We start from the raw sequence: 21,208 nt of genomic DNA on the forward strand, positions 1-21,208 counted from the left end.
TATGGTAACCGGCAGCCAGCAGTATAACCTATAAAGTTATATCCGTGCAGTAAAAAATAGATTAAAAAAGTCATACAATTGCATGCAATAAGAATAAAAAAGATGTTTTAACAAGAAAAATAGTGTCAATAGAGTTTATTTTACCTCAGAAAAGCAAGGTCAAACCGTTGAATGACGCCATGTCAGCCTCCTGACATATTGAAAAAAGTTGCCAAAGCAAAAAATTGTAATAAAAATGGCAAAAGTCTACACATATGGAATAAAAATAAATAAATCGTTTAAAAAGGAAAAATTGTTGTCCTGGAGTTTTTATTACCTCAGAAAGCATTCTCTCACAGGGTCCAGCAATTAACTGACGCTATTTTACCTGGCTGCAATCTTCAAAATAGGATAAAATATCGCAGGATTATCCGATTCAGGCAAGAAACATCTCAAAATGTGCAGAATAAATTTCTAAATAAAAATAAATTGGAATGGAAGCAAAAATGAAAAAAAAAAAAAAGTTGCGTTGTATGTAGCGTAAGAGGGTTACCCCAGGAACTCACACGAAGTGTGACCTACATTGCCTGCGCCTAGGCCACGCCCCGTGCAAGTCTATTTTCAACACACTTGAACCAAAGTCTCTGAAAAATTTGTACTGAAAAGTTTGTCGGGGTCAGGAGGCTGTGAACAGTTAAAGGATTTACTAAACTTTATATTTATACTATTATCTTCAACGCATTGCACAATAATTTTTTCCATTTCCTTCATTACCTTATTAGTCTTCCTTGTCTTCAAAACACTATATTACAGTGCAGTTTCAAAGCTCAGTTTATGCTTCTTTAGAAGTTGCTTTCAACTGCTCCTCAGCAAAGCTACACTGACTATATTCAAAATTCAGATATATTGTGTCAGGAAGTCCACTTTATGTGGGAGAAGGTAACAGATAGGATCAGGCAGGAATGTCCTGCACATAGACACAGAATGCTTCAATACAGTGTATTGTAAGGCAGCGGCATTCACGACAGTTCGGTAAAGAGGCAGTGACTCAGGTTAGTCCACCTTAAATGTCTTAATTTTGGCAACTTACAAAAATAACTCAAACTTTATCCTACGGTTCGGTTCGCAGACGGATGGTCCAAAACAGTCCATATCAAATCTGTTGCTGTGGGCGTCTGCACTACTTGTGCAGTCAAATGGTAAAACACAGTTTCTCTTGGTGTTGCCAAGCAATTTGATTCGAGTGGTTAAAATCTAAAACTCTTGGTTAAAATATAAATTTATTTTATTTATTTTTTGTTTCAGGTGCTTCTCACAAAATTAGAATATCATCAAAAAGTTAATTTATTTCAGTTCTTCAAAACAAAAAGTGAAACTCATATATTATATAGCGTCATTACAAACAGAGTGATCTATTTCAAATGTTAATGTTGATGATTATGGCTTACAGCCAATGAAAACCCAAAAGTCATTATCTCAGTAAATTAGAATACTTTATAACACCAGCTTGAAAAATGATTTTAAAAATATATGTTCAGTAAAAACACTCAGTACTTGGTCACGACTCCTTTTGCATCAATTACTGCATCAATGTGGTGTGGCATGGAGACTATCAGTCTGTGGCACTGCTGAGGTATTATGGAAGCCCAGGTTGCTTTGATAGCAGCCTTCAGATCGTCAGCATTGTTGGGTCTGGTGTCTCTCATCTTCCTCTTGACAATACCCCATAGATTCTCTATTGGGTTAAGGTCAGGTGAGTTTGCTGCCCAAAATGCTTGTCGGCAGAGGGAAGGATGAAGTACTCTAAAATTTCCTGGTAGAAATTTCCTGCGCTCATTTTGGTCTAGATAAAACTCAGTGGGCCTACACCAGCAGATGACATGGCTCTCCAAACCATCACTGATTGTGGAAACTTCACACTAGACCACAAGCAGCTTGGATTGTGGCCTCTCCACTCTTTCTCCAGACTCTGGTACCTTGATTTTCAAATGAAATGCAAAACTTACTTTCATCTGAAAACAACACCTTGGACCACTGAGCAACAGTCCAGTTCTTTTTCTCCTTGTCCCAGGTAATACGCTTCTGGCGTTGTCTATTGGTCATCAGTGGCTTGACATAAGGAATGCAACACTTGTAAACAAATAATATAATATAATAATATACCTATTATTACAGGTATATTTAAATACTGAAAACCACTGGCATTCACCTCTGGCAGGGCTTATGTAAGGTGGGTAAACCTCTTAGTTGCATGATCGCTTTCTATTTGTACAAACATGAAAAGTAAAAAAAAAAGTTTTTAAAAATATAAAAAGATAAAAATCATCACCCCCCATCCATTCCATTCAAAATAAAACAATAAAAAACACATATTTAGTATTGTTGCGCTCAAAATCACCCGATCTATCAAGATATAAAAAGAATTAATCTGATCTGTAAGCGGCGTAGCGAAAAAAAAAGTCAAAACGACTGAAGTCAATTTTTTTAGTCGCCGCAACATTGTATTAAAATGTAGTAATGGGTGATCAAAAGATTGTAGCTACACCAAAATGGTGTTAAAAATGTCAGCTTGGCATGCAAGAAATAAGCCCTCACCCAGCCCCAGATCGAGAAAAATAGAGACGCTACAGGTCTTAGAAAATGATGCAATTTTTTTTTTAACAATCTTTGGATTTTTTTCACCATTTAAATAAAAAAGAACCTAAGACATGTTTGGTGTCTATGAACTCATAAAGATCTTGAGAATCATAATGGCAGGTCACTTTAAGCATTTGGTGAACATGGTTAAAAAAAAAAAACACAGTTGTGGATTTGCACTTTTTTTGCAATTTCACCGCACTTGGAATTTTTTTCCGATTTTTCAGTACACGATATGGTAAAATCAATGGTGTCGTTGAAAAGTACAACTCAGCCCTCAAAAATCAAGCCCAGCACATGGCCATATTGATGAAAAAGTTGATGTAAAAATAAAAAAGTTATAGCTCTGGGAAGCAGGGGAGCAAAAATCAAAAATGGGCTGTGGTGGTGAGAAGCAGTTAATTTCCGATGGCTGTTATCTGAGGTGCTGTAAATTTGCAGCTTGTGACTGGTAACACTGATGAACTCATCCTCTGCAGCAGAGGTAATTCTTTGTCTTCCTTTCCTGGCACGGTCCTTGTGAGAACCAGTTTAATTATAACAATTGATGGTTTTCATGACTGTACTTGATGATAACTTCAAGGTTCTAGCATTTTTACAGATTGACTGACATTCATGTTTTAAAATAATTAAGGACTGCTCTCTTTACATAATTGAGTAGTTCTTGCCAAATTCTAACTTAGAACAGTTGAACATTGGGCTCAGCGCTGTATAGAACTATGTATTAACTATGTCTCTGAAAAATATACCTGATGGTCACAAACACTTTCTCAAGGCCAGTGATTCCACAATTTATATTGCATATCTGTTTATTAGAAGCCATTCCAATTAACTACCTGGTGAAGCTGCTTGAGAAAAACCCAAGGGAATGTAAAGCTATAATCAGTGTAATATGGGGGTGGCTTGAAGATTCCATACCATTGTATTAACAAATGTGACCAAACTTTTGACCAGTACTGTATATTACAGGATTATTGCATCAATGACAATCTTATTTTTTTAAAAATTTATCGGCATGACTATACTGTTTCTCTAGTGACTATTGCTTCCTACTGTATTATAAAGCACTGTGTAAAAGGTACCAATATAATGAAATAAGTTACATGCACTATTTAGCACTCATGTGCCCAGAACTGTGAATCAGTGGATAAAATAGATGGAAACATCAAGTGCCAGTATTCTCCGCCGGGAAGCGTGAGTAACCAACTGTGCCTACCTATTTGTAGATAGGATGAAGATCCACGGATCGATGATATTTTCACTCAATAAGTCACTTAGATAAGGAATAGTCCTTCAGTCCAACGTCTGTATTGTGGGGTCCTCAGTGACCTAGCCGGCGGCGCTTACTCAGACACTCTGGATAAAAAAAGCCTTCCCGGCAGACAACACTGGCACATGATCTTTCCATCTATATGATCCATTCATACACAGCTCTGGGCATGTGTGTGCTAAATAGCACACGTAGCTTCTTTTAATAGACTGTTAATATAAGCTTTTTGCAGTCTTATGCTCTGTTTTGGACAGCCCCTTTAATTTCTTCAATATTATTGGGACATCTTCTAATAATTGACCTGTTAAAATTTTTAAGGTAAAAACCCAGTAACTCTAAATAATTATTTTATTTATTTTAGCTCGATTTACTGCTCTTCTTTTCACTTGGTTTTATATGTGCAGTACTGTAGTTTACCTTCATTTTCCTTTGTATATTGCACTCCATGTGGGTGTAAGGAGTAAGGTCTAGATGCAAAATTTTTGAGATGAATCGTAATTGTGTCACCAACTTCAGCTGTCATAATCGGGCCAAGAAATCCCAGCCAGTCTGGTTTCTTGATTTCATCTGTGTATAAATCATTGGTATATTGTAGGTAAGAAGCTTTCTTGTAGACTCTGCCTATTCTATTGGAACCAGATTGTAGATAAGTGCTGGCATGCCTGCATAGAAAGAAGACAGAAATTATACAGTATTCACGCTAGTCTTTTTTTTTCAGTCCATATATACTTATCTGCATTGTACAACTGTTAAATTTATTGCCTGCCTTGCTTTTCATAGATATCAGTGTGAAAAAAATTGAGGAAAAGTATATGCTGTAGCGTCCGCATCTCTGCCTGCAGTCCCTCTCTCCCTGCAGAGACATCAGCGTACTCATCGCCAAGGCTCCCGTCCTGCTCCTTCCAGGTCTGCTGCTGCCCGGAGTGGACGCAGTCCTAGCAGGTCTCCGGGCACTGTGCTTAAATGCGCGCACACACACTTCCTCTTACTTAAAGGAGTCAGTGTCCAGCCAGTGCTCACCTCTATGACAGCAGAACCAGCTGCACCCGTCAGAGCTCATCTCTACGTTAGGCTGTCTTGTCTGCACCTGCGGTTCCTATCATCTCCTCCGCCTGTCTGCACCTGTTAGACATTTCACCGGGCCATACCACCTACCCGTTCCCAGAGTTCAACTGCCGTCTACCCAAGGTCAGTCCTGGAGTAGCACATGGATCACCTCTCTTGTCTCTCCATGGACTGCGGTGTTGTTAGCTGCTGCATGTCCATGGTCGGATTGGCTGTGGTTCCTAGTCATGCCCCTCCAGGTCTTACTTGGGCTTTGGCACAGTGGTTCCACCACCCAGCCCGTTACATATGCCTTCACACAAAAAATTATATATTATACACACACACACATGTTTTAATAGTGAGGTCATTGGAAAATGAAATGGACAGCCGTATGTAGAATGCTTCACAGTGCATGAAATATATAATGTTTTGACAATTATATTAAGCTCCCGGGCTGCATTCACAGTTCTGCTGTTCATAACTTAAAACAGTTTGCAACTTGTCTTTAGGAACATTTTTAATGGTTTAGTTAAGCTTTACATTGGACAGATAATTTGGCCATATATATGTAATTGCTGAATCTATAACAGGCATACTGGGATCAGCCATGATTTGGGACATGCCTAGATAGGCCTATAATAGGCCTACTTAAATCAGAAAACCATTGGCATTCACCTCTGGCAGGGCTTATGTAAGATTGGTAAGCCTCATACTCGCATGACAGCTTTCTGTTTGGTAGCTTGCAAGAAAAGGTGCCAGAGTATATTTTGGCCTGACAGAGCCTGATGATTCTAGGTGAGTGCTTAGTGATGGTGAAGTGCTATTTCCATTTGCCTGTAAAATGACCTTTGGTTCCAGTCTTGTTAAGTAATTGGTAGAGATAAACAGATTGATCCGCTGTGAATCAACTTTTAGTTGAATTTACAGTTTTGCAGGTCACGGCGAATTCGAAAAATTTGCAATTTGATTCACTAATAAAAAAAATTCCTAATGCCAGTTCACAAACTGATAGCATCAGCCAGAAAACGAGGTCATGATGCCACCTGTGAATGTGCGAGTTTCCTCATAATGCATTGTTGCTATCACATTACATCGTCCCCCTGCTTGACTGCGCTAGACTATCACAGGGACTTTAAAAATATGAAGGCAGGGAAAGCAGCACAATTTTACAACCTAAAGATAGGAGGTCAGAGTACACAGCTCATTACACATACAGAGATAAAAAAGCACATAGAAAATGCAAGTGGTAGTCTCACTATGTGAATAATAATCCAAAGTTTCAAGTGTTAGGAAGGTGCTGGAGCTGCACAGTCAGTGTGACTGAGAATTGATTGTGATCTGTGATATTCTACAGTACAGCACCTTACTTTTTTATTCTTCACACAATGCAAATAAGTAGTTGTAATTTATACTCCTCTATCCTAATTTTGCTACTCAAGAAAAATTCTAAAACCAAGGCATGTATGTTATTTTTAGAATAACAATCCTATTCCCAATTCTAAAAAAGGGATAATCTTTTCATTCTTAGTTGAGAAGCCACTACTTTGAAACAGCACACCCATTTCTGCTACATAAGTAATGGGATAATTTTTGGACTCGTGAAAAAGTGATTGCTTATTCATTTAATAAAGAAAAAAGCTCTTGATACTTCACAAATAGAGATCATTTTTGTACCACTGTGGCGCCCCTGAGGGTTCAGTCGCCACAGAGGTACTGCACCTCCTCCTGAGGTGTAGTATCCCACTCCCCAGGTATGATGGAACACCTGACCAGACTCCACCACTCACATCCCACACAAACACAGTAGTGTAGCAGAGCAACCTTCATGGCTCCCTGCTTGGAACACAAAGAGTGCTGGGAGGTGGGTGGAGCTTAGACTGCACATGAGAGTGGGAGAATATTAGGAAAAGGTCACTTGGTGAGAGAAGATCCCCAGAGAGGGATGGAGTGAAGGAGGTGCTGCAGCAGACTCCTGTGACCTGGAGCTGCTGGCACAGGAAAGGGCAATAGAAAGCCTGATTCTTCAGAAGGAAGATAGTTCTCTTCCCCTTACGTTCCGTACTAAACTAAGGACTAGGATCAGAGCAGAACCCTTCCTGAAGTTTGAAGCGCATGGCCGGGGTCCGGTCCCCGAGGCTGTTTGTGAAACTAATCTTCCAGCAGCAGACACCGGAGGAATAGGAGCTGTGACCACTCTATTCCCACAAAAGACTCGAAGACACGGTGGCAACCTATGTGTGAGTCGGGACATGACGGATGGAGTCCCCGAAGCAGGCTACAGTCACTTGTCATGCGAGTAGAGTTCCAAGGAACATCTTAGAGGAGGAACTTGGGTTTAACACACAACTACAAGTACTTCAGTATAAGCACTTGAAAGGAGACTGTCATGATCCAGCGTGGATCTGACAGTTTAAATGGATAAGTGAACTTTTTTTCCTTTGGCTTGGTGCCAAAGTGGGTTGATTTCCCCCGGTGGCCATTAGAATTAATGCACGTGATGTCGTTCATTCTAAGTTGCCCCGGTGGTGGCGAGCGGTAGTGCACTTCAGTTTCTTTGGTTTAGTGCACGTAATTATAAATCAGGTGTGAGGCTCTATAAAAGAGAGCCAGGTGTGTTCAATCCCTGTTGGTGATATTGTGTGTTAGTCATTCACAAGGAAGCCTGGGTGAAAGAAGGAGCTGAACATGAGTCCTGCGCAGCCCAGCCAGAGGGGATGCGTGGCAGCTATGTGGTCTGCAGGAAGGGCTGGCATGGCGTGGTGGAGTCGCAGTTTACGGTGTCAGCAGGAGGTGCTTGCATGGCTTGGTGGAGTGGTGACGATGGTGAGAGTTGTACTCAGCATGCTGGACTTGGTTGCTGAAAACTGGACTCAAGCATGCTGGACTTTTTGGCAGAAGCTGGACTCATCTTTGGGACTCTGTTTACTGGGCAGCTGCAACTGGTGGTTGTAACGTCCATCTGCGGTTCTGGGCTGCAGCCAGGCAACACCCTGAGAAACACTGATACCCTTTACCCCTATACAGGGATCTGGATTTACAACAGAGCCCAGGAGGTAGCTGTCTGAATATGAGCAGCGGCCAGAGCAGGACGGTCGTCAGAGTGAAGTACAAAAAATGGCAGGCAATAGCAGAGTCAAGTTCAGGCCAAGGTCAGAGTCAAAAACCAGGAGGGCGGCAGAGGTACAGAATCATTAGGAAGTAGCAGAGTCAGAATATCCAGGCCAAGGTCACAAACCAGGAGAGTAGCAGAAGTACAGAATCGTCAGGCAAAAGAGGGGTCACAAATCCAGGCTGAGGTCAGAGTCAAACAGAAATCAATCACTAAGTACCACACAGGGGAACCAAGAATATATCCAGCGGCTAGCAAGACCAGTCCCAAAGTATTTGAGGGATCAGGTCATCCCTCACAGGTTCCTGGACTGGTGATGTCATTAGGGCCGCCCCCAGGACCAGGCCAGATGGTGATGCAGTAACCCCCTGATGACTGACAGAGGGGCGGAGCCTGCGCCCACCAGATGCCTGCGCAGGAGTCACTTCTCTGTCACCACCATAACTCACGGGTGGACCACGGCGCCTCCCAGTGGCCGAGGCAGGAACAGCCATCCCCAAGTCTGACGGTGAAGTGGCGGTCCGGCGCCTCCTAGTGGCCGTGACCGGAACAGCAGGCCTCGAATCCAATGGTGACGTAACGGACCGGCGCCTCCTAGTGGCTAAAGCTGGGACCATAGGCCCTGAGTCTGACGGCGACATAATAGAACCACGGCACCTCCCAGTGGCCGAGGCCGGAACAGCCGTCCCCGAGTCTGACGGCGAAGTGGCGGTCCGGCGCCTCCTAGTGGCGGCGACCAGAACAGCAGGCCCCAAATCTGATGGAGACGTGACAGTGGTGGACTCTGCTCCAAGGCTGCACTATGGTGAAGGATCCAGTTATGGTGATGATCCGGATGGAGGAGAATATGCACACAGGTGGTGGGCTCTGTTGCTAGGAGCGTACGCAACAGAGCAAAGCTAAGTGGTGTTACCCCTGTATTGTCATTTTCCCTCATGTGTGTTTAGTGCAGTGGTGAGATTAGTTTCCGCACCAACCAATTCCCTAGTGAGGGTTTAGGTTCAAGGCAAGCTAGGGTTTTTAGGTTCCTGTGCGTCGCCCAGTGCGGAACCGGCATAGGGAACGTTAGGAGTGCAGGGACACTGGCTCAGGGGAGTACAGGAAGTCTCCACTTCCCTATTCCCTATTGCAGGGCCCACCATTGTTAATGTTACCCAGGTTCCCCTTTATTATTTAAATTCGCCTTACTGGAGGCAGGGTTTCCAGATTACTTTATATATACGCGTAATATCTAAATTCGCCAGTTGGAGGCGGTGTATCCAGCTGCACGTCCTATTATTTAAATTCGCCCAACTGGAGGTGGCGTATCCAGGGTCACGTGTGTCATATGGGTTCGCCTTGCGGTACTCGCTGCATCCAGACACACCTGACCGTGACATTATCACCAACCCTACATTTTTTTTTCTGGTGAGCTTTGGCCATGTGGAGACCTGTGAGTAATTGCTGCTGGGCCTCACTGAGGCGAGTGGCAGTTATCAGGGTCTGGGGCCTCAGCTCAGGCAACCAGGAAATCAAAATGGCTGCTTTGGCAAATTGCGGGTCTGGCAAAAGCCCCCTTGAGTCGCTGCTGGTGAGCGGGACTTGTTCATACAGGTGGACGTAACCAGACAGGTGGGCGGAGTTGGTGATCCCCATGGTGCTGTCTGGGGTTCCCCGAGGTGAAAAGGTACGTCCCTGTAGTGAGCAGACTGGTGATAGTCCACGGGGCTCACGCCAAATCTTCAATACCACCGAAGAAGCCGCCCCCTCCTGGTCGTGTGGAGGAAGGTGACCAGCGAGTGTATTTTTCCTCCATGTCCCTGTGGCTTTGGTAAAAGCCCCCTAGAGTCGCTGCTGGGGAGCGGGACTTGTTCATACAGGCGGACGTAACCAGACAGGTGGGTGGAGTTGGTGATCCCCATGGTGCTGTCTGGGGTTCTCCGAGGTGAAGGGGTACATCCCTGTAGTGAGCAGAATGGTGATAGTCCACGGGGCTCACGCCAAATCTTCTATACCACCGAAGAGGCCGCCCACTCCTGGTCGTTTGGAGGAAGGCGACCAGCGAGTGTATATTTCCTGCATATTCCTGTCCCCTTCTCCTCCAGGTGTGAGCGACAGGTGTGCTGCGGGGGAGTAGGGACAAATCTCACCCCTCGCCATTAACCAACCCTGGGAGGCGCAGACCTCATGGTGAAAGGGTTGGAGAGTGGTGTCCCTTGGTGAATAGCGGGGGTGTGAGTGTGGTGACGCAGGGGGATGCCTCTGTTGTCGAGTCCAGAATGAGTTCACCAAATTTATGAGTAACAAATGTGTGCAATAAATGTTCAGGTCCGGACCTGTGTGTGAACGAGCGTGTTTGGGTGGCCACCAAAAAAAAAAAAAAACACATCAGTGGAAGTGTGTTGCGAAGTGTTACCAGCGCATACTAAACTTTCACATACATAACCTCGTTTCCCAGATTGGCACTGTGGAGATGAGTGGTTCCTCCAAAATGAGCATTATTGCCAATACCAGCGGTGCGTTTGTCATTAACCTGAAGTGTCAGGTAGTGGGGGGTGAACTCAGGATCTGGGCATCCCCACTGTAGGTGTTTCCATAATGAGGAGTGGTCTTGAGGGTCTAGAGGCCCCTCATTAAGGAGGGGGTACTGTCATGATCCAGCGTGGATCTGACAGTTTAAATGGATAAGTGAACTTTTTCCCTTTGGCTTGGTGCCAAAGTGGGTTGATTGCCCCTGGTGGCCATTAGAATTATTGCACGTGGTGTCGTTCATTCTAAGTTGCCCCGGTGGTGGTGAGCGGTAGTGCACTTTTGTTTCTTTGGTTTAGGGCACATAATTATAAATCAGGTGTGAGGCTCTATAAAAGAGAGCCAGGTGTGTTCAATCACTGTTGGTGATATTGTGTGTTAGTCATTCACAAGGAAGCCTGGGTGAAAGAAGGAGCTGAACATAAGTCCTGCGCAGCCCAGCCAGAGGGGACGAGTGGCAGCTATGTGGTCTGCAGGAAGGGCTGGCATGGCGTGGTGGAGTCGCAGTTTACGGTGTTAGCAGGAGGTGCTTGCATGGCTTGGTGGAGTGGTGACGATGGTGAGAGTTGCACTCAGCATGCTGGACTTGGTTGCTGAAAACTGGACTCAAGCATGCTGGACTTTTTGGCAGAAGCTGGACTCATCTTTGGGACTCTGTTTACTGGGCAGCTGCAACTGGTGGTTGTAACGTCCGTCTGCGGTTATGGGCTGCAGCCAGGCAACACCCTGAGAAACACTGATACCCTTTACCCCTATACAGGGATCTGGATTTACAACAGAGCCCAGGAGGTAGCTGTCTGAATATGAGCAGCGGCCAGAGCAGTACGGTCGTCAGAGTGAAGTACAAAAAATGGCAGGCAATAGCAGAGTCAAGTTCAGGCCAAGGTCAGAGTCAAAAACCAGGAGGGCGGCAGAGGTACAGAATCATTAGGAAGTAGCAGAGTCAGAATATCCAGGCCAAGGTCACAAACCAGGAGAGTAGCAGAAGTACAGAATCATCAGGCAAAAGAGGGGTCACAAATCCAGGCTGAGGTCAAACAGAAATCAATCACTAAGTAACACACAGGGGAACCAAGAATATATCCAGCGGCTTGCAAGACCAGTCCCAAGGTATTTGAGGGATCAGGTCATTCCTCACAGGTTCCTGGACTGGTGATGTCATTAGGGCCGCCCCCAGGACCAGGCCAGACGGTGATGCAGTAACCCCCTGATGACTGACAGAGGGGCGGAGCCTGCGCCCACCAGATGCCTGCGCAGGAGCCACTTCTCTGTCACCACCATAACTCACGGGTGGACCACGGCGCCTCCCAGTGGCCGAGGCAGGAACAGCCGTCCCCGAGTCTGACGGTGAAGTGGCGGTCCGGCGCCTCCTAGTGGCCGTGACCGGAACAGCAGGCCTCGAATCCAATGGTGACGTGACGGACTGGCGCCTCCTAGTGGCTAAAGCTGGGACCATAGGCCCTGAGTCTGACGGCGACATAATAGAACCACGGCGCCTCCCAGTGGCCGAGGCCGGAACAGCCGTCCCCGAGTCTGACGGCGAAGTGGCGGTCCGGCGCCTCCTAGTGGCTGCGACCGGAACAGCAGGCCCCAAATCTGACGGAGACGTGACAGTACCCCCCCTTCCAAGAGGGGCCTCCGGACCCTCAAAACCTGGTTTGTCAGGGTGAAGGAGGTGAAACCTTCTAATTAGTGCTTTTGCATGGATGTCCCTCGCAGGGACCCAGGACCTCTCCTCCGGGCCGTAGCCCTTCTAGTGTACCAGATACTGTACGGACCCTCTTACAAGGCGGGAGTCAAGGACACCCTGGACTTCATACTCCAAGGACCCTCCGACCGAAACGGGAGGAGGAGGGGACGGGACAGGGTGAATTGGGGAGCGATACAACTTGAGAAGAGACTTGTGGAAGACATTGGGTAATTTGAAAGACTGAGGGAGTTTTAAACGGAAGGCCACCGGGTTAATCACCTCTATAATCTCGTATGGACCAATAAATCTGGGACCCAGTTTGGCAGACGGTACTTTATGCTTGATGTTTTTGCTGGAGAGCCAAACCTTGTCTCCAACTCCCAGGTGTTGTCCTTTGGATCGCCGTTTGTTCGCTGCCGAGGTCTGTCTAACCTGGGCCCCTTTCAAGTTCGAGTTTACCTCAGACCAAATGGTTTTTAAACGATGTATATTTTTCTCTACCCCAGGAAGCTCCGACAGTCTGGCCGAGAATGAGCCAAAGCGCGGATGCAGCCCGTGGTTGCAGAAAAAGGGGGTAGACTTAATGGAGTCCTGATACTGATTATTTAGGGCAAACTCGGCTAGTGGCAGATGTTCTGCCCAATCGGACTGGTGTTCTGAGACGTAGCAACGAAGGTATTGCTCCAGAGCCTGGTTGACCCGTTCGGTTTGACCATTGGTTTCAGGGTGGTAAGCCGAGGAAAAAGATAGCTCAATACCAATGCGTTTACAGAACGCCCTCCAGAACTTTGACACGAATTGGGTACCCCTGTCAGACACAATATTGACCGGGGCACCGTGTAAACGTACCACATGTACAATAAACAGTTTACTCAACGTTTCCGAGTTAGGTAACCCCGACAAGGGGACAAAATGACATTGTTTACTGAACCTGTCCACCACCACCCAGATACAAGTCTTTCCATCTGAGGACGGTAGGTCCGTAATGAAGTCTGTGGAGATGTGGGTCCATGGACTCTCGGGGATGGGCAAGGACTGGAGCCAGCCGGCAGGGCAATTATGGGAGGACTTGGCGCGGGCACAGACCTCACATGCTAAGACATATTCTTTGCAGTCCTTATCCACCGTCGGCCACCAAAAATTCCTAGTTATCAATCTGGCGGTATTATTGAGACCAGGATGGCCTGCCAAGACAGAGTCATGTGATTCTCTAAGCACTTGTAGGCGAAACGCAGGCAGAACGAACAATTTGTTGGGTGGCGTAGTGTCGGGGGCTTGTTCTGGTGATTTACGGATCTCCTCCAGAAGGTCCAATGACACTGCGGACACAACGATCCCAGTGGCCAATATCGGAACTGGTTCACAGTCCTCAGCTTGTGAGGGGCAGAAACTGCGAGAGAGGGCATCGGCCCTCACATTTTTTATACCAGGGCGGAAGGTGATTATAAAATTAAACCTAGAGAAAAACAATGCCCACCTTGCTTGTCTAGGATTTAACCTTTTTGCTGATTCTAGGTATGTCAGGTTCTTATGATCGGTAATTACCGTGATCTTGTGTTTGGCGCCCTCGAGGAAGTGACGCCATTCCTCGAAGGCCCATTTAATTGCCAATAGTTCCCGATTCCCTATATCATAGTTTTTCTCCGTGGAAGAGAATTTGCGGGAAAAAAAACGCACATGGACGAAGCTGAGTGAGGGATGTAGTGCCTTGTCATAGCACTTCTCCCACTCCGACTTCAGAGGCATCCACCTCCACAATAAATGGACGGTCCAGATCCGGTTGAACCAAAACTGGGTTGGCCACAAAGCACTCTTTTAACGTAAGAAACGCCTGAATTGCCTCAGGATTCCAGTTGGCCACGTCCGCCCCTTTCCGGGTCAGATCCATGAGTGGCTTGGCAATCTCTGAGAAACCTCTAATAAACTTGCGGTAATAATTAGCGAACTCCAAAAATCGCTGCAGCGCTTTCAGCGATTTGGGTTGCACCCAAGCCTTAATAGGCTGGACCTTGGCAGGATCCATGCGGAAGCATTTACCTGAAACCATGTATCCTAAAAACTGTACCTCCTAAGCAAAAAAGACACATTTCTCCAGTTTAGCAAACAAGGAGTGTTCACGTAGTCTTTGTAGCACAGAACAGACGTGTTGAGAGTGTGTCACAGGGTCAGCAGAGTAAATCAGAATGTCATCTAAATACACCACGACATACACCCCACAAATGTCTCTAAAAATATCATTAACAAAGTGCTGAAATACGGCAGGTGCGTTGCTGAGTCCGAACGGCATTACCAGGTACTCAAAATGGCCAAGGGGTGTATTGAAGGCCGTTTTCCACTCATCTCCCTTTCTTATGCGGACCAGATTGTATGCCCCCCGGAGGTCAAGTTTAGTAAACCAACGGGCTCCTGTTAGCTGATTAAAAAGATCAGGGATGAGTGGAAGCGGATACTGGTTTTTTATAGTGATTGCATTCAACTCCCGATAATCAATGCAGGGTCTGAGACCACCATCTTTCTTCTCCACAAAGAAGAACCCGGCCCCAACTGGAGAAATGGACGGTCTGATAAACCCTTTTCTTAGGCTATCTGCAATATAGTCATTCATGGCCTGACGCTCTGGGCCAGAGAGATTAAATATTCTTCCCTTAGGGAGACGGGCATCCGGAATTAGATCAATAGGGCAATCATACTCTCTGTGAGGGGGGTAGCTTTTCAGATTCTACAATAGAAAAGACATCCTCAAAATCTCTGAAAGCAAACGGTATGAGGGGGTTTTAACCTTAACTTGGTTTACTGCCAAGGATATGCAATTTTTCTGACACTGTGGGCTCCAGCGTACAACGTCACCCAAGTGCCAGTCGATGACAGGATTGTGCTGGCGTAACCAGAATAACTGCAGAGGTTAAATTGTCCATCACAAAAATGACACAAGCTCAGTGTGTAAGGCTCCCACAGACATAGCAACCTTGGCAGTAACAAACTTAACCCCCTCCTGAATAATGGATGTGCCATTAATAGCCGTGGTTTTAATAGGGGCGTTAAGTTTTAGTAGAGATACACCCAGATTCCTAGCAGTCAAGGAATCCATAAAATTTCCTTCAGAGCCACTATCCACATACGCGTTTAAACACAGCGTTTTCTGACCACATGAAACTGAAATAGGTAATAAAACTTTAGCCACATCTGCGGGCAATACTGAACCTCTGGGCAACCATAGCCAGAGAAGTTGCCCAGAGGTCGACGTGCCAGGAGCATGGATCTCTGAGGTGCAGCTCTCTCCCTGAAGACTCCAGACTGCCACATAGTTGTGCAGGAAAATGAGAGTGATCTTCCAGGCTGTGCAATGCACCAGGTGTTCAGGCTAAAAATCAGCTCAGTCAGAAGAAGGAAAAAAAAAAAAAGTTCAGGGAGACTGCTTTTGTATATGTTGGGTATATACACAAGAAGCAGTTAATTTTATGGCCAGATATAATGTAACGTCCGTCTGCGGTTCTGGGCTGCAGCCAGGCAACACCCCGAGAAACACTGATACCCTTTACCCCTATACAGGGATCTGGATTTACAACAGAGCCCAGGAGGTAGCTGTCTGAATATGAGCAGCGGCCAGAGCAGGACGGTCGTCAGAGTGAAGTACAAAAAACGGCAGGCAATAGCAGAGTCAAATTCAGGCCAAGGTCAGAGTCAAAAACCAGGAGGGCGGCAGAGGTACAGAATCATTAGGAAGTAGCAGAGTCAGAATATCCAGGCCAAGGTCACAAACCAGGAGAGTAGCAGAAGTACAGAATCATCAGGCAAAAGAGGGGTCACAAATCCAGGCTGAGGTCAGAGTCAAACAGAAGTCAATCACTAAGTAACACACAGGGGTACCAAAAATATATCCAGCGGCTAGCAAGACAAGTCCCAAGGTATTTGAGGGATCAGGTCATCCCTCACAGGTTCCTGGACTGGTGATGTCATTAGGGCCCCCCCTCCCAGGACCAGGCCAGACGGTGATGCAGTAACCCCCTGATGACTGACAGAGGGGCGGAGCCTGCGCCCACCAGATGCCTGCGCAGGAGCCACTTCTCTGTCACCACCATAACTCACGGGTGGACCACGGCGCCTTCCAGTGGCCGAGGCAGGAACAGCCATCCCCGAGTCTGACGGTGAAGTGGCGGTCCGGCGCCTCCTAGTGGCCGTGACCGGAACAGCAGGCCTCGAATCCAACGGTGACGTGACGGACCGGCGCCTCCTAGTGGCTAAAGCTGGGACCATAGGCCCTGAGTCTGACGGCGACATAATAGAACCACGGCGCCTCCCAGTGGCCGAGGCCGGAACAGCCGTCCCCGAGTCTGATGGCGAAGTGGCGGTCCGGCGCCTCCTAGTGGCGGCGACCGGAACAGCAGGCCCCAAATCTGACGGAGACGTGACAGTGGTGGACTCTGCTCCAAGACTGCACTATGGTGAAGGATCCAGTTATGGTGATGATCCGGGTGGAGGAGAAGATGCACACAGGTGGTGGGCTCTGTTGCTAGGAGCGTACGCAACAGAGCAAAGCTAAGTGGTGTTACCCCTGTATTGTCATTTTTCCTCATGTGTGTTTAGTGCAGTGGTGGGATTAGTTTCCGCACCAACCAATTCCCTAGTGAGGGTTTAGGTTCAGGGCGAGCTAGGATTTTTAGGTTCCTGTGCGTCGCCCGGTGCGGAACCGGCATAGGGAATGTTAGGAGTGCAGGGACACTGGCTCAGGGGAGTACAGGAAGTCTCCACTTCCCTATTCCCTATTGCAGGGCCCACCATTGTTAATGTTACCCAGGTTCCCCTTTATTACTTAAATTCGCCTTACTGGAGGCGGGGTTTCCAGACTACTTTATATATACGCGTAATATCTAAATTCGCCAGTTGGAGGCGGTGTATCCAGCTGCACGTCCTATTATTTAAATTCGCCCAACTGGAGGTGCCGTATCCAGGGTCACGTGTGTCATATGGGTTCGCCTTGCGGTACTCGCTGCGTCCAGACACACCTGACCGTGACATTATCACCAACCCTCCTTTTTTTTTCTGGTGAGCTTTGGCCATGTGGAGACCTGTGAGTAATTGCTGCCGGGCCTCACTGAGGTGAGTGGGGAGCGGCAGTTATAAGGGTCTGGGGCCTCAGCTCAGGCAACCAGGAAATCAAAATGGCTGCTTTGGCAAATTGCGGGTCTGGCAAAAGCCCCCTTGAGTCGCTGCTGGTGAGTGGGACTTGTTCATACAGGTGGACGTAACCAGACAGGTGGGCGGAGTTGGTGATCCCCATGGTGCTGTCTGGGGTTCCCCGAGGTGAAGAGGTACGTCCCTGTAGTGAGCAGACTGGTGATAGTCCGCGGGGCTCACGCCAAATCTTCAATACCACCGAAGAAGCCGCCCCCTCTGGTCGTGTGGAGGAAGGTGACCAGCGAGTGTATTTTTCCTCCATGTCCCTGCGGCTTTGGTAAAAGCCCCCTAGAGTCGCTGCTGGGGAGCGGGACTTGTTCATACAGGTGGACGTAACCAGACAGGTGGGTGGAGTTGGTGATCCCCATGGTGCTGTCTGGGGTTCCCCGAGGTGAAGGGGTACGTCCCTGTAGTGAGCAGAATGGTGATAGTCCGCGGGGATCACGCCAAATCTTCTATACCACCGAAGAGGCCGCCCCCTCCTGGTCGTTTGGAGGAAGGCGACCAGCGAGTGTATATTTCCTGCATATTCCTGTCCCCTTCTCCTCCAGGTGTGAGCGACAGGTGTGCTGCGGGGGAGTAGGGACAAATCTCACCCCTCGCCATTAACCAACCCTGGGAGGCGCAGACCTCATGGTGAAAGGGTTGGAGAGTGGTGTCCCTTGGTGAATAGCGGGGGTGTGAGTGTGGTGACGCAGGGGGATGCCTCTGTTGTCGAGTCCAGAATGAGTTCACCAAATTTATGACTAACGAATGTGTGCAATAAACGTTCAGGTCCGGTCCTGTGTGTGAACGAGCGTGTTTGGGTGGCCACCCAAAAAAAAAAAAACATCAGTGGAAGTGTGTTGCGAAGTGTTACCAGCGCATACTAAACTTTCACATACATAACCTCGTTTCCCAGGTCGGCACTGTGGAGATGAGTGGTTCCTCCAAAATGAGCATTATTGCCAATACCAGCGGTGCGTTTGTCATTAACCTGAAGTGTCAGGTAGTGGTGGGGTGAACTCAAGATCTGGGCATCCCCACTGTAGGTGTTTCCATAATGAGGAGTGGTCTTGAGGGTCCAGAGGCCCCTCATTAAGGAGGGGGTACTGTCATGATCCAGCGTGGATCTGACAGTTTAAATGGAAAGTGAACTTTTTCCCTTTGGCTTGGTGCCAAAGTGGGTTGATTGCACCTGGTGGCCATTAGAATTATTGCACGTGGTGTCGTTCATTCTAAGTTGCCCTGGTGGTGGCGAGCGGTAGTGCACTTTAGTTTCTTTGGTTTAGTGCACATAATTATAAATCAGGTGTGAGGCTCTATAAAAGAGAGCCAGGTGTGTTCAATCACTGTTGGTGATATTGTGTGTTAGTCATTCACAAGGAAGCCTGGGTGAAAGAAGGAGCTGAACATGAGTCCTGCGCAGCCCAGCCAGAGGGGACGAGTGGCAGCTATGTGGTCTGCAGGAAGGGCTGGCATGGCGTGGTGGAGTCGCAGTTTATGGTGTCAGCAGGAGGTGCTTGCATGGCTTGGTGGAGTGGTGACGATGGTGAGAGTTGCACTCAGCATGCTGGACTTGGTTGCTGAAAACTGGACTCAAGCATGCTGGACTTTTTGGCAGAAGCTGGACTCATCTTTGGGACTCTGTTTACTGGGCAGCTGCAACTGGTGGTGGACTCTGCTCCAAGGCTGCACTATGGTGAAGGATCCAGTTATGGTGATGGATCCGGTTGGAGAAGATGCACACAGGTGGTGGGCTCTGTTGCTAGGAGCGTATGCAACAGAGCAAAGCTAAGTGGTGTTTCCCCTGTATTGTCATTTTCCCTCATGTGTGTTTAGTGCAGTGGTGGGATTAGATTCCGCACGGACCAATTCCCTAGTGAGGGTTTAGGTTCAGGGCAAGCTAGGGTTTTTAGGTTCCTGTGCGTCGCCCGGTGCGGAACCGGCATAGGGAACGTTAGGAGTGCAGGGACACTGGCTCAGGGGAGTACAGGAGGTCTCCACTTCCCTATTGCCTATTGCAGGGCCCACCATTGTTAATGTTACCCAGGTTCCCCTTTATTATTTAAATTCGCCTTACTGGAGGCGGGGTTTCCAGACTACTTTATATATACGTGTAATATCTAAATTCGCCAGTTGGAGGCGGTGTATCCAGCTGCGCATCCTATTATTTAAATTCGCCCAACTGGAGGCGGTGTATCCAGGGTCACGTGTGTCATATGGGTTCGCCTTGCGGTACTCGCTGCGTCCAGACACACGTGACCGTGACAGAGACGTTAAGAACAGGCACACGAAAGGGAGAGCTGGAAAGGTTAATTCCGTCTGCCTGGGAGTTGGCTGAGCCCCTGATCTGGAGACCGCGGCATTGAAATGGGCACCTGCCTGTGCCAAGAACGTGAGTAAAAGAACTGGAACTGCATTCATCTGTCTCACTGCCTTCTTTCTGCGCCAACCCACTCAGCACTGCTATATCTCTGTGCCTAACACTGCACCATCTACTTCTCCTCACTATCTCCTCATTTGCCAACCTCATCTATTCTGCCTTTGGACTACAGCCCTACCTGTGGAGGGCTAAAACATCATTGCTGCACCACACCATCTGTCCCAGAGAGGCAACCCTGCAGCGCTGGTCAAACTGACCAGAAACCACAGGTGACATCACGAATCCTCTCAATGACTTTATCCCGATGACTCTACCCTTTTACATTGACCGCCTGAGGCCACGGACCGGGTCATTGCCACTGTGACATCGTCCATTGTAATCAACGAGCCCGGCACCGAGTACCCCACGGCCTCTGGGGGCGAGTCACCACCCCTAGTGAAAACACCACAGCTTTTTCAATTTGCACCACATACAGTATTTATAAACACCAGCAATGCAGGAATCTGCTAAAAATAGATACATTTTGAATAGTTTTATTAATTTAAGTAGTCTAAAACATTTGTTACTGCAATGTGCTGTCAAATGTTGATTACCACCTCTTACCATCCGTTTACACCTAACCAGACTGTTTGAGATCACTTGGACATTTAAAAGGCTGTGTTTGCATTAAAGATCTAAAAAGGGGTCTGATACACTCCCCGGTGATATTAGAGTGTTATATAAAAGTTACTGGGCAATTAGAGTCATGGAAGTATTGAGATTCATGGTAAATTTATTAAAACTACTACTAGAGGTTATGAGGAATCATGGAGTCGCCAGACAGAGCAATACCTGCGCACTGCAGTATTCTGCTCTGCCCTCAACAGGGCAGAGCAGTAACCCTGCGCAGGAGCCACGACAGGCAGCAAAGAAGAAGACGTCACCGATAGAAGAAGGGAGGCGCCGGACCTCAACACCCAACGGACCAAGACCGGACCGCCCCCCGGTGAGTATAATCTGACTCCTTTTTCTTATCTTCCAGGTTACATCGGGGAGGGGGCTTATCTACAGCATTTCAGAAAGCTTCTGATGGGGCAAGGAAAATCATACTCTAATTCAATAGGTAAAAACATAAAACATTGTGACTAAAAGGTAACAAATGGAGAAAGAAAAAATGTGGGTGATATTTGGCCATTTTCTCTTTCCCATATCCCCCTCTCATCTTTCATTCATAATGTGTTATGCTTTTAACTATTGAACTAAAGTATGATTTTACCTTGTCTCATCTGAAGCTGGATCCTTTTCTTCCTGTTTGTATTGCCTGACCCTGAGCAGTAGCATGGGCTTGCGTTTCCCCGTGGACTGGATGTTTATAAAGTGTCAGCTGGACTTTTATTACTATAATGTCAGGCGTAACTACCACTGTCGCAGCAGTCGCCACTGCGACCG

General features: G+C 47.2%; 1 protein-coding gene across 4 annotated transcripts in view; it reads right to left on the bottom strand.

Moving 5' to 3' along the window:
• Nucleotides 1-21,208, bottom strand: part of CP (ceruloplasmin) — a 237,551-nt gene that overhangs the window by 107,825 nt on the left and 108,518 nt on the right. For all 4 annotated transcript variants that reach the window (XM_073581068.1, XM_073581067.1, XM_073581070.1 and 1 more), the window contains one exon: nt 4,304-4,548. In XM_073581068.1, the coding sequence (XP_073437169.1) occupies nt 4,304-4,548 (245 nt within the window). The remainder of the gene's footprint in view (nt 1-4,303; nt 4,549-21,208) is intronic.

Source organism: Dendrobates tinctorius, unplaced genomic scaffold (assembly GCF_039654945.1).
Source record: "Dendrobates tinctorius isolate UK_male_01 unplaced genomic scaffold, ASM3965494v1 ptg000069l, whole genome shotgun sequence".
Lineage (NCBI taxonomy): Eukaryota > Metazoa > Chordata > Amphibia > Anura > Dendrobatidae > Dendrobates > Dendrobates tinctorius.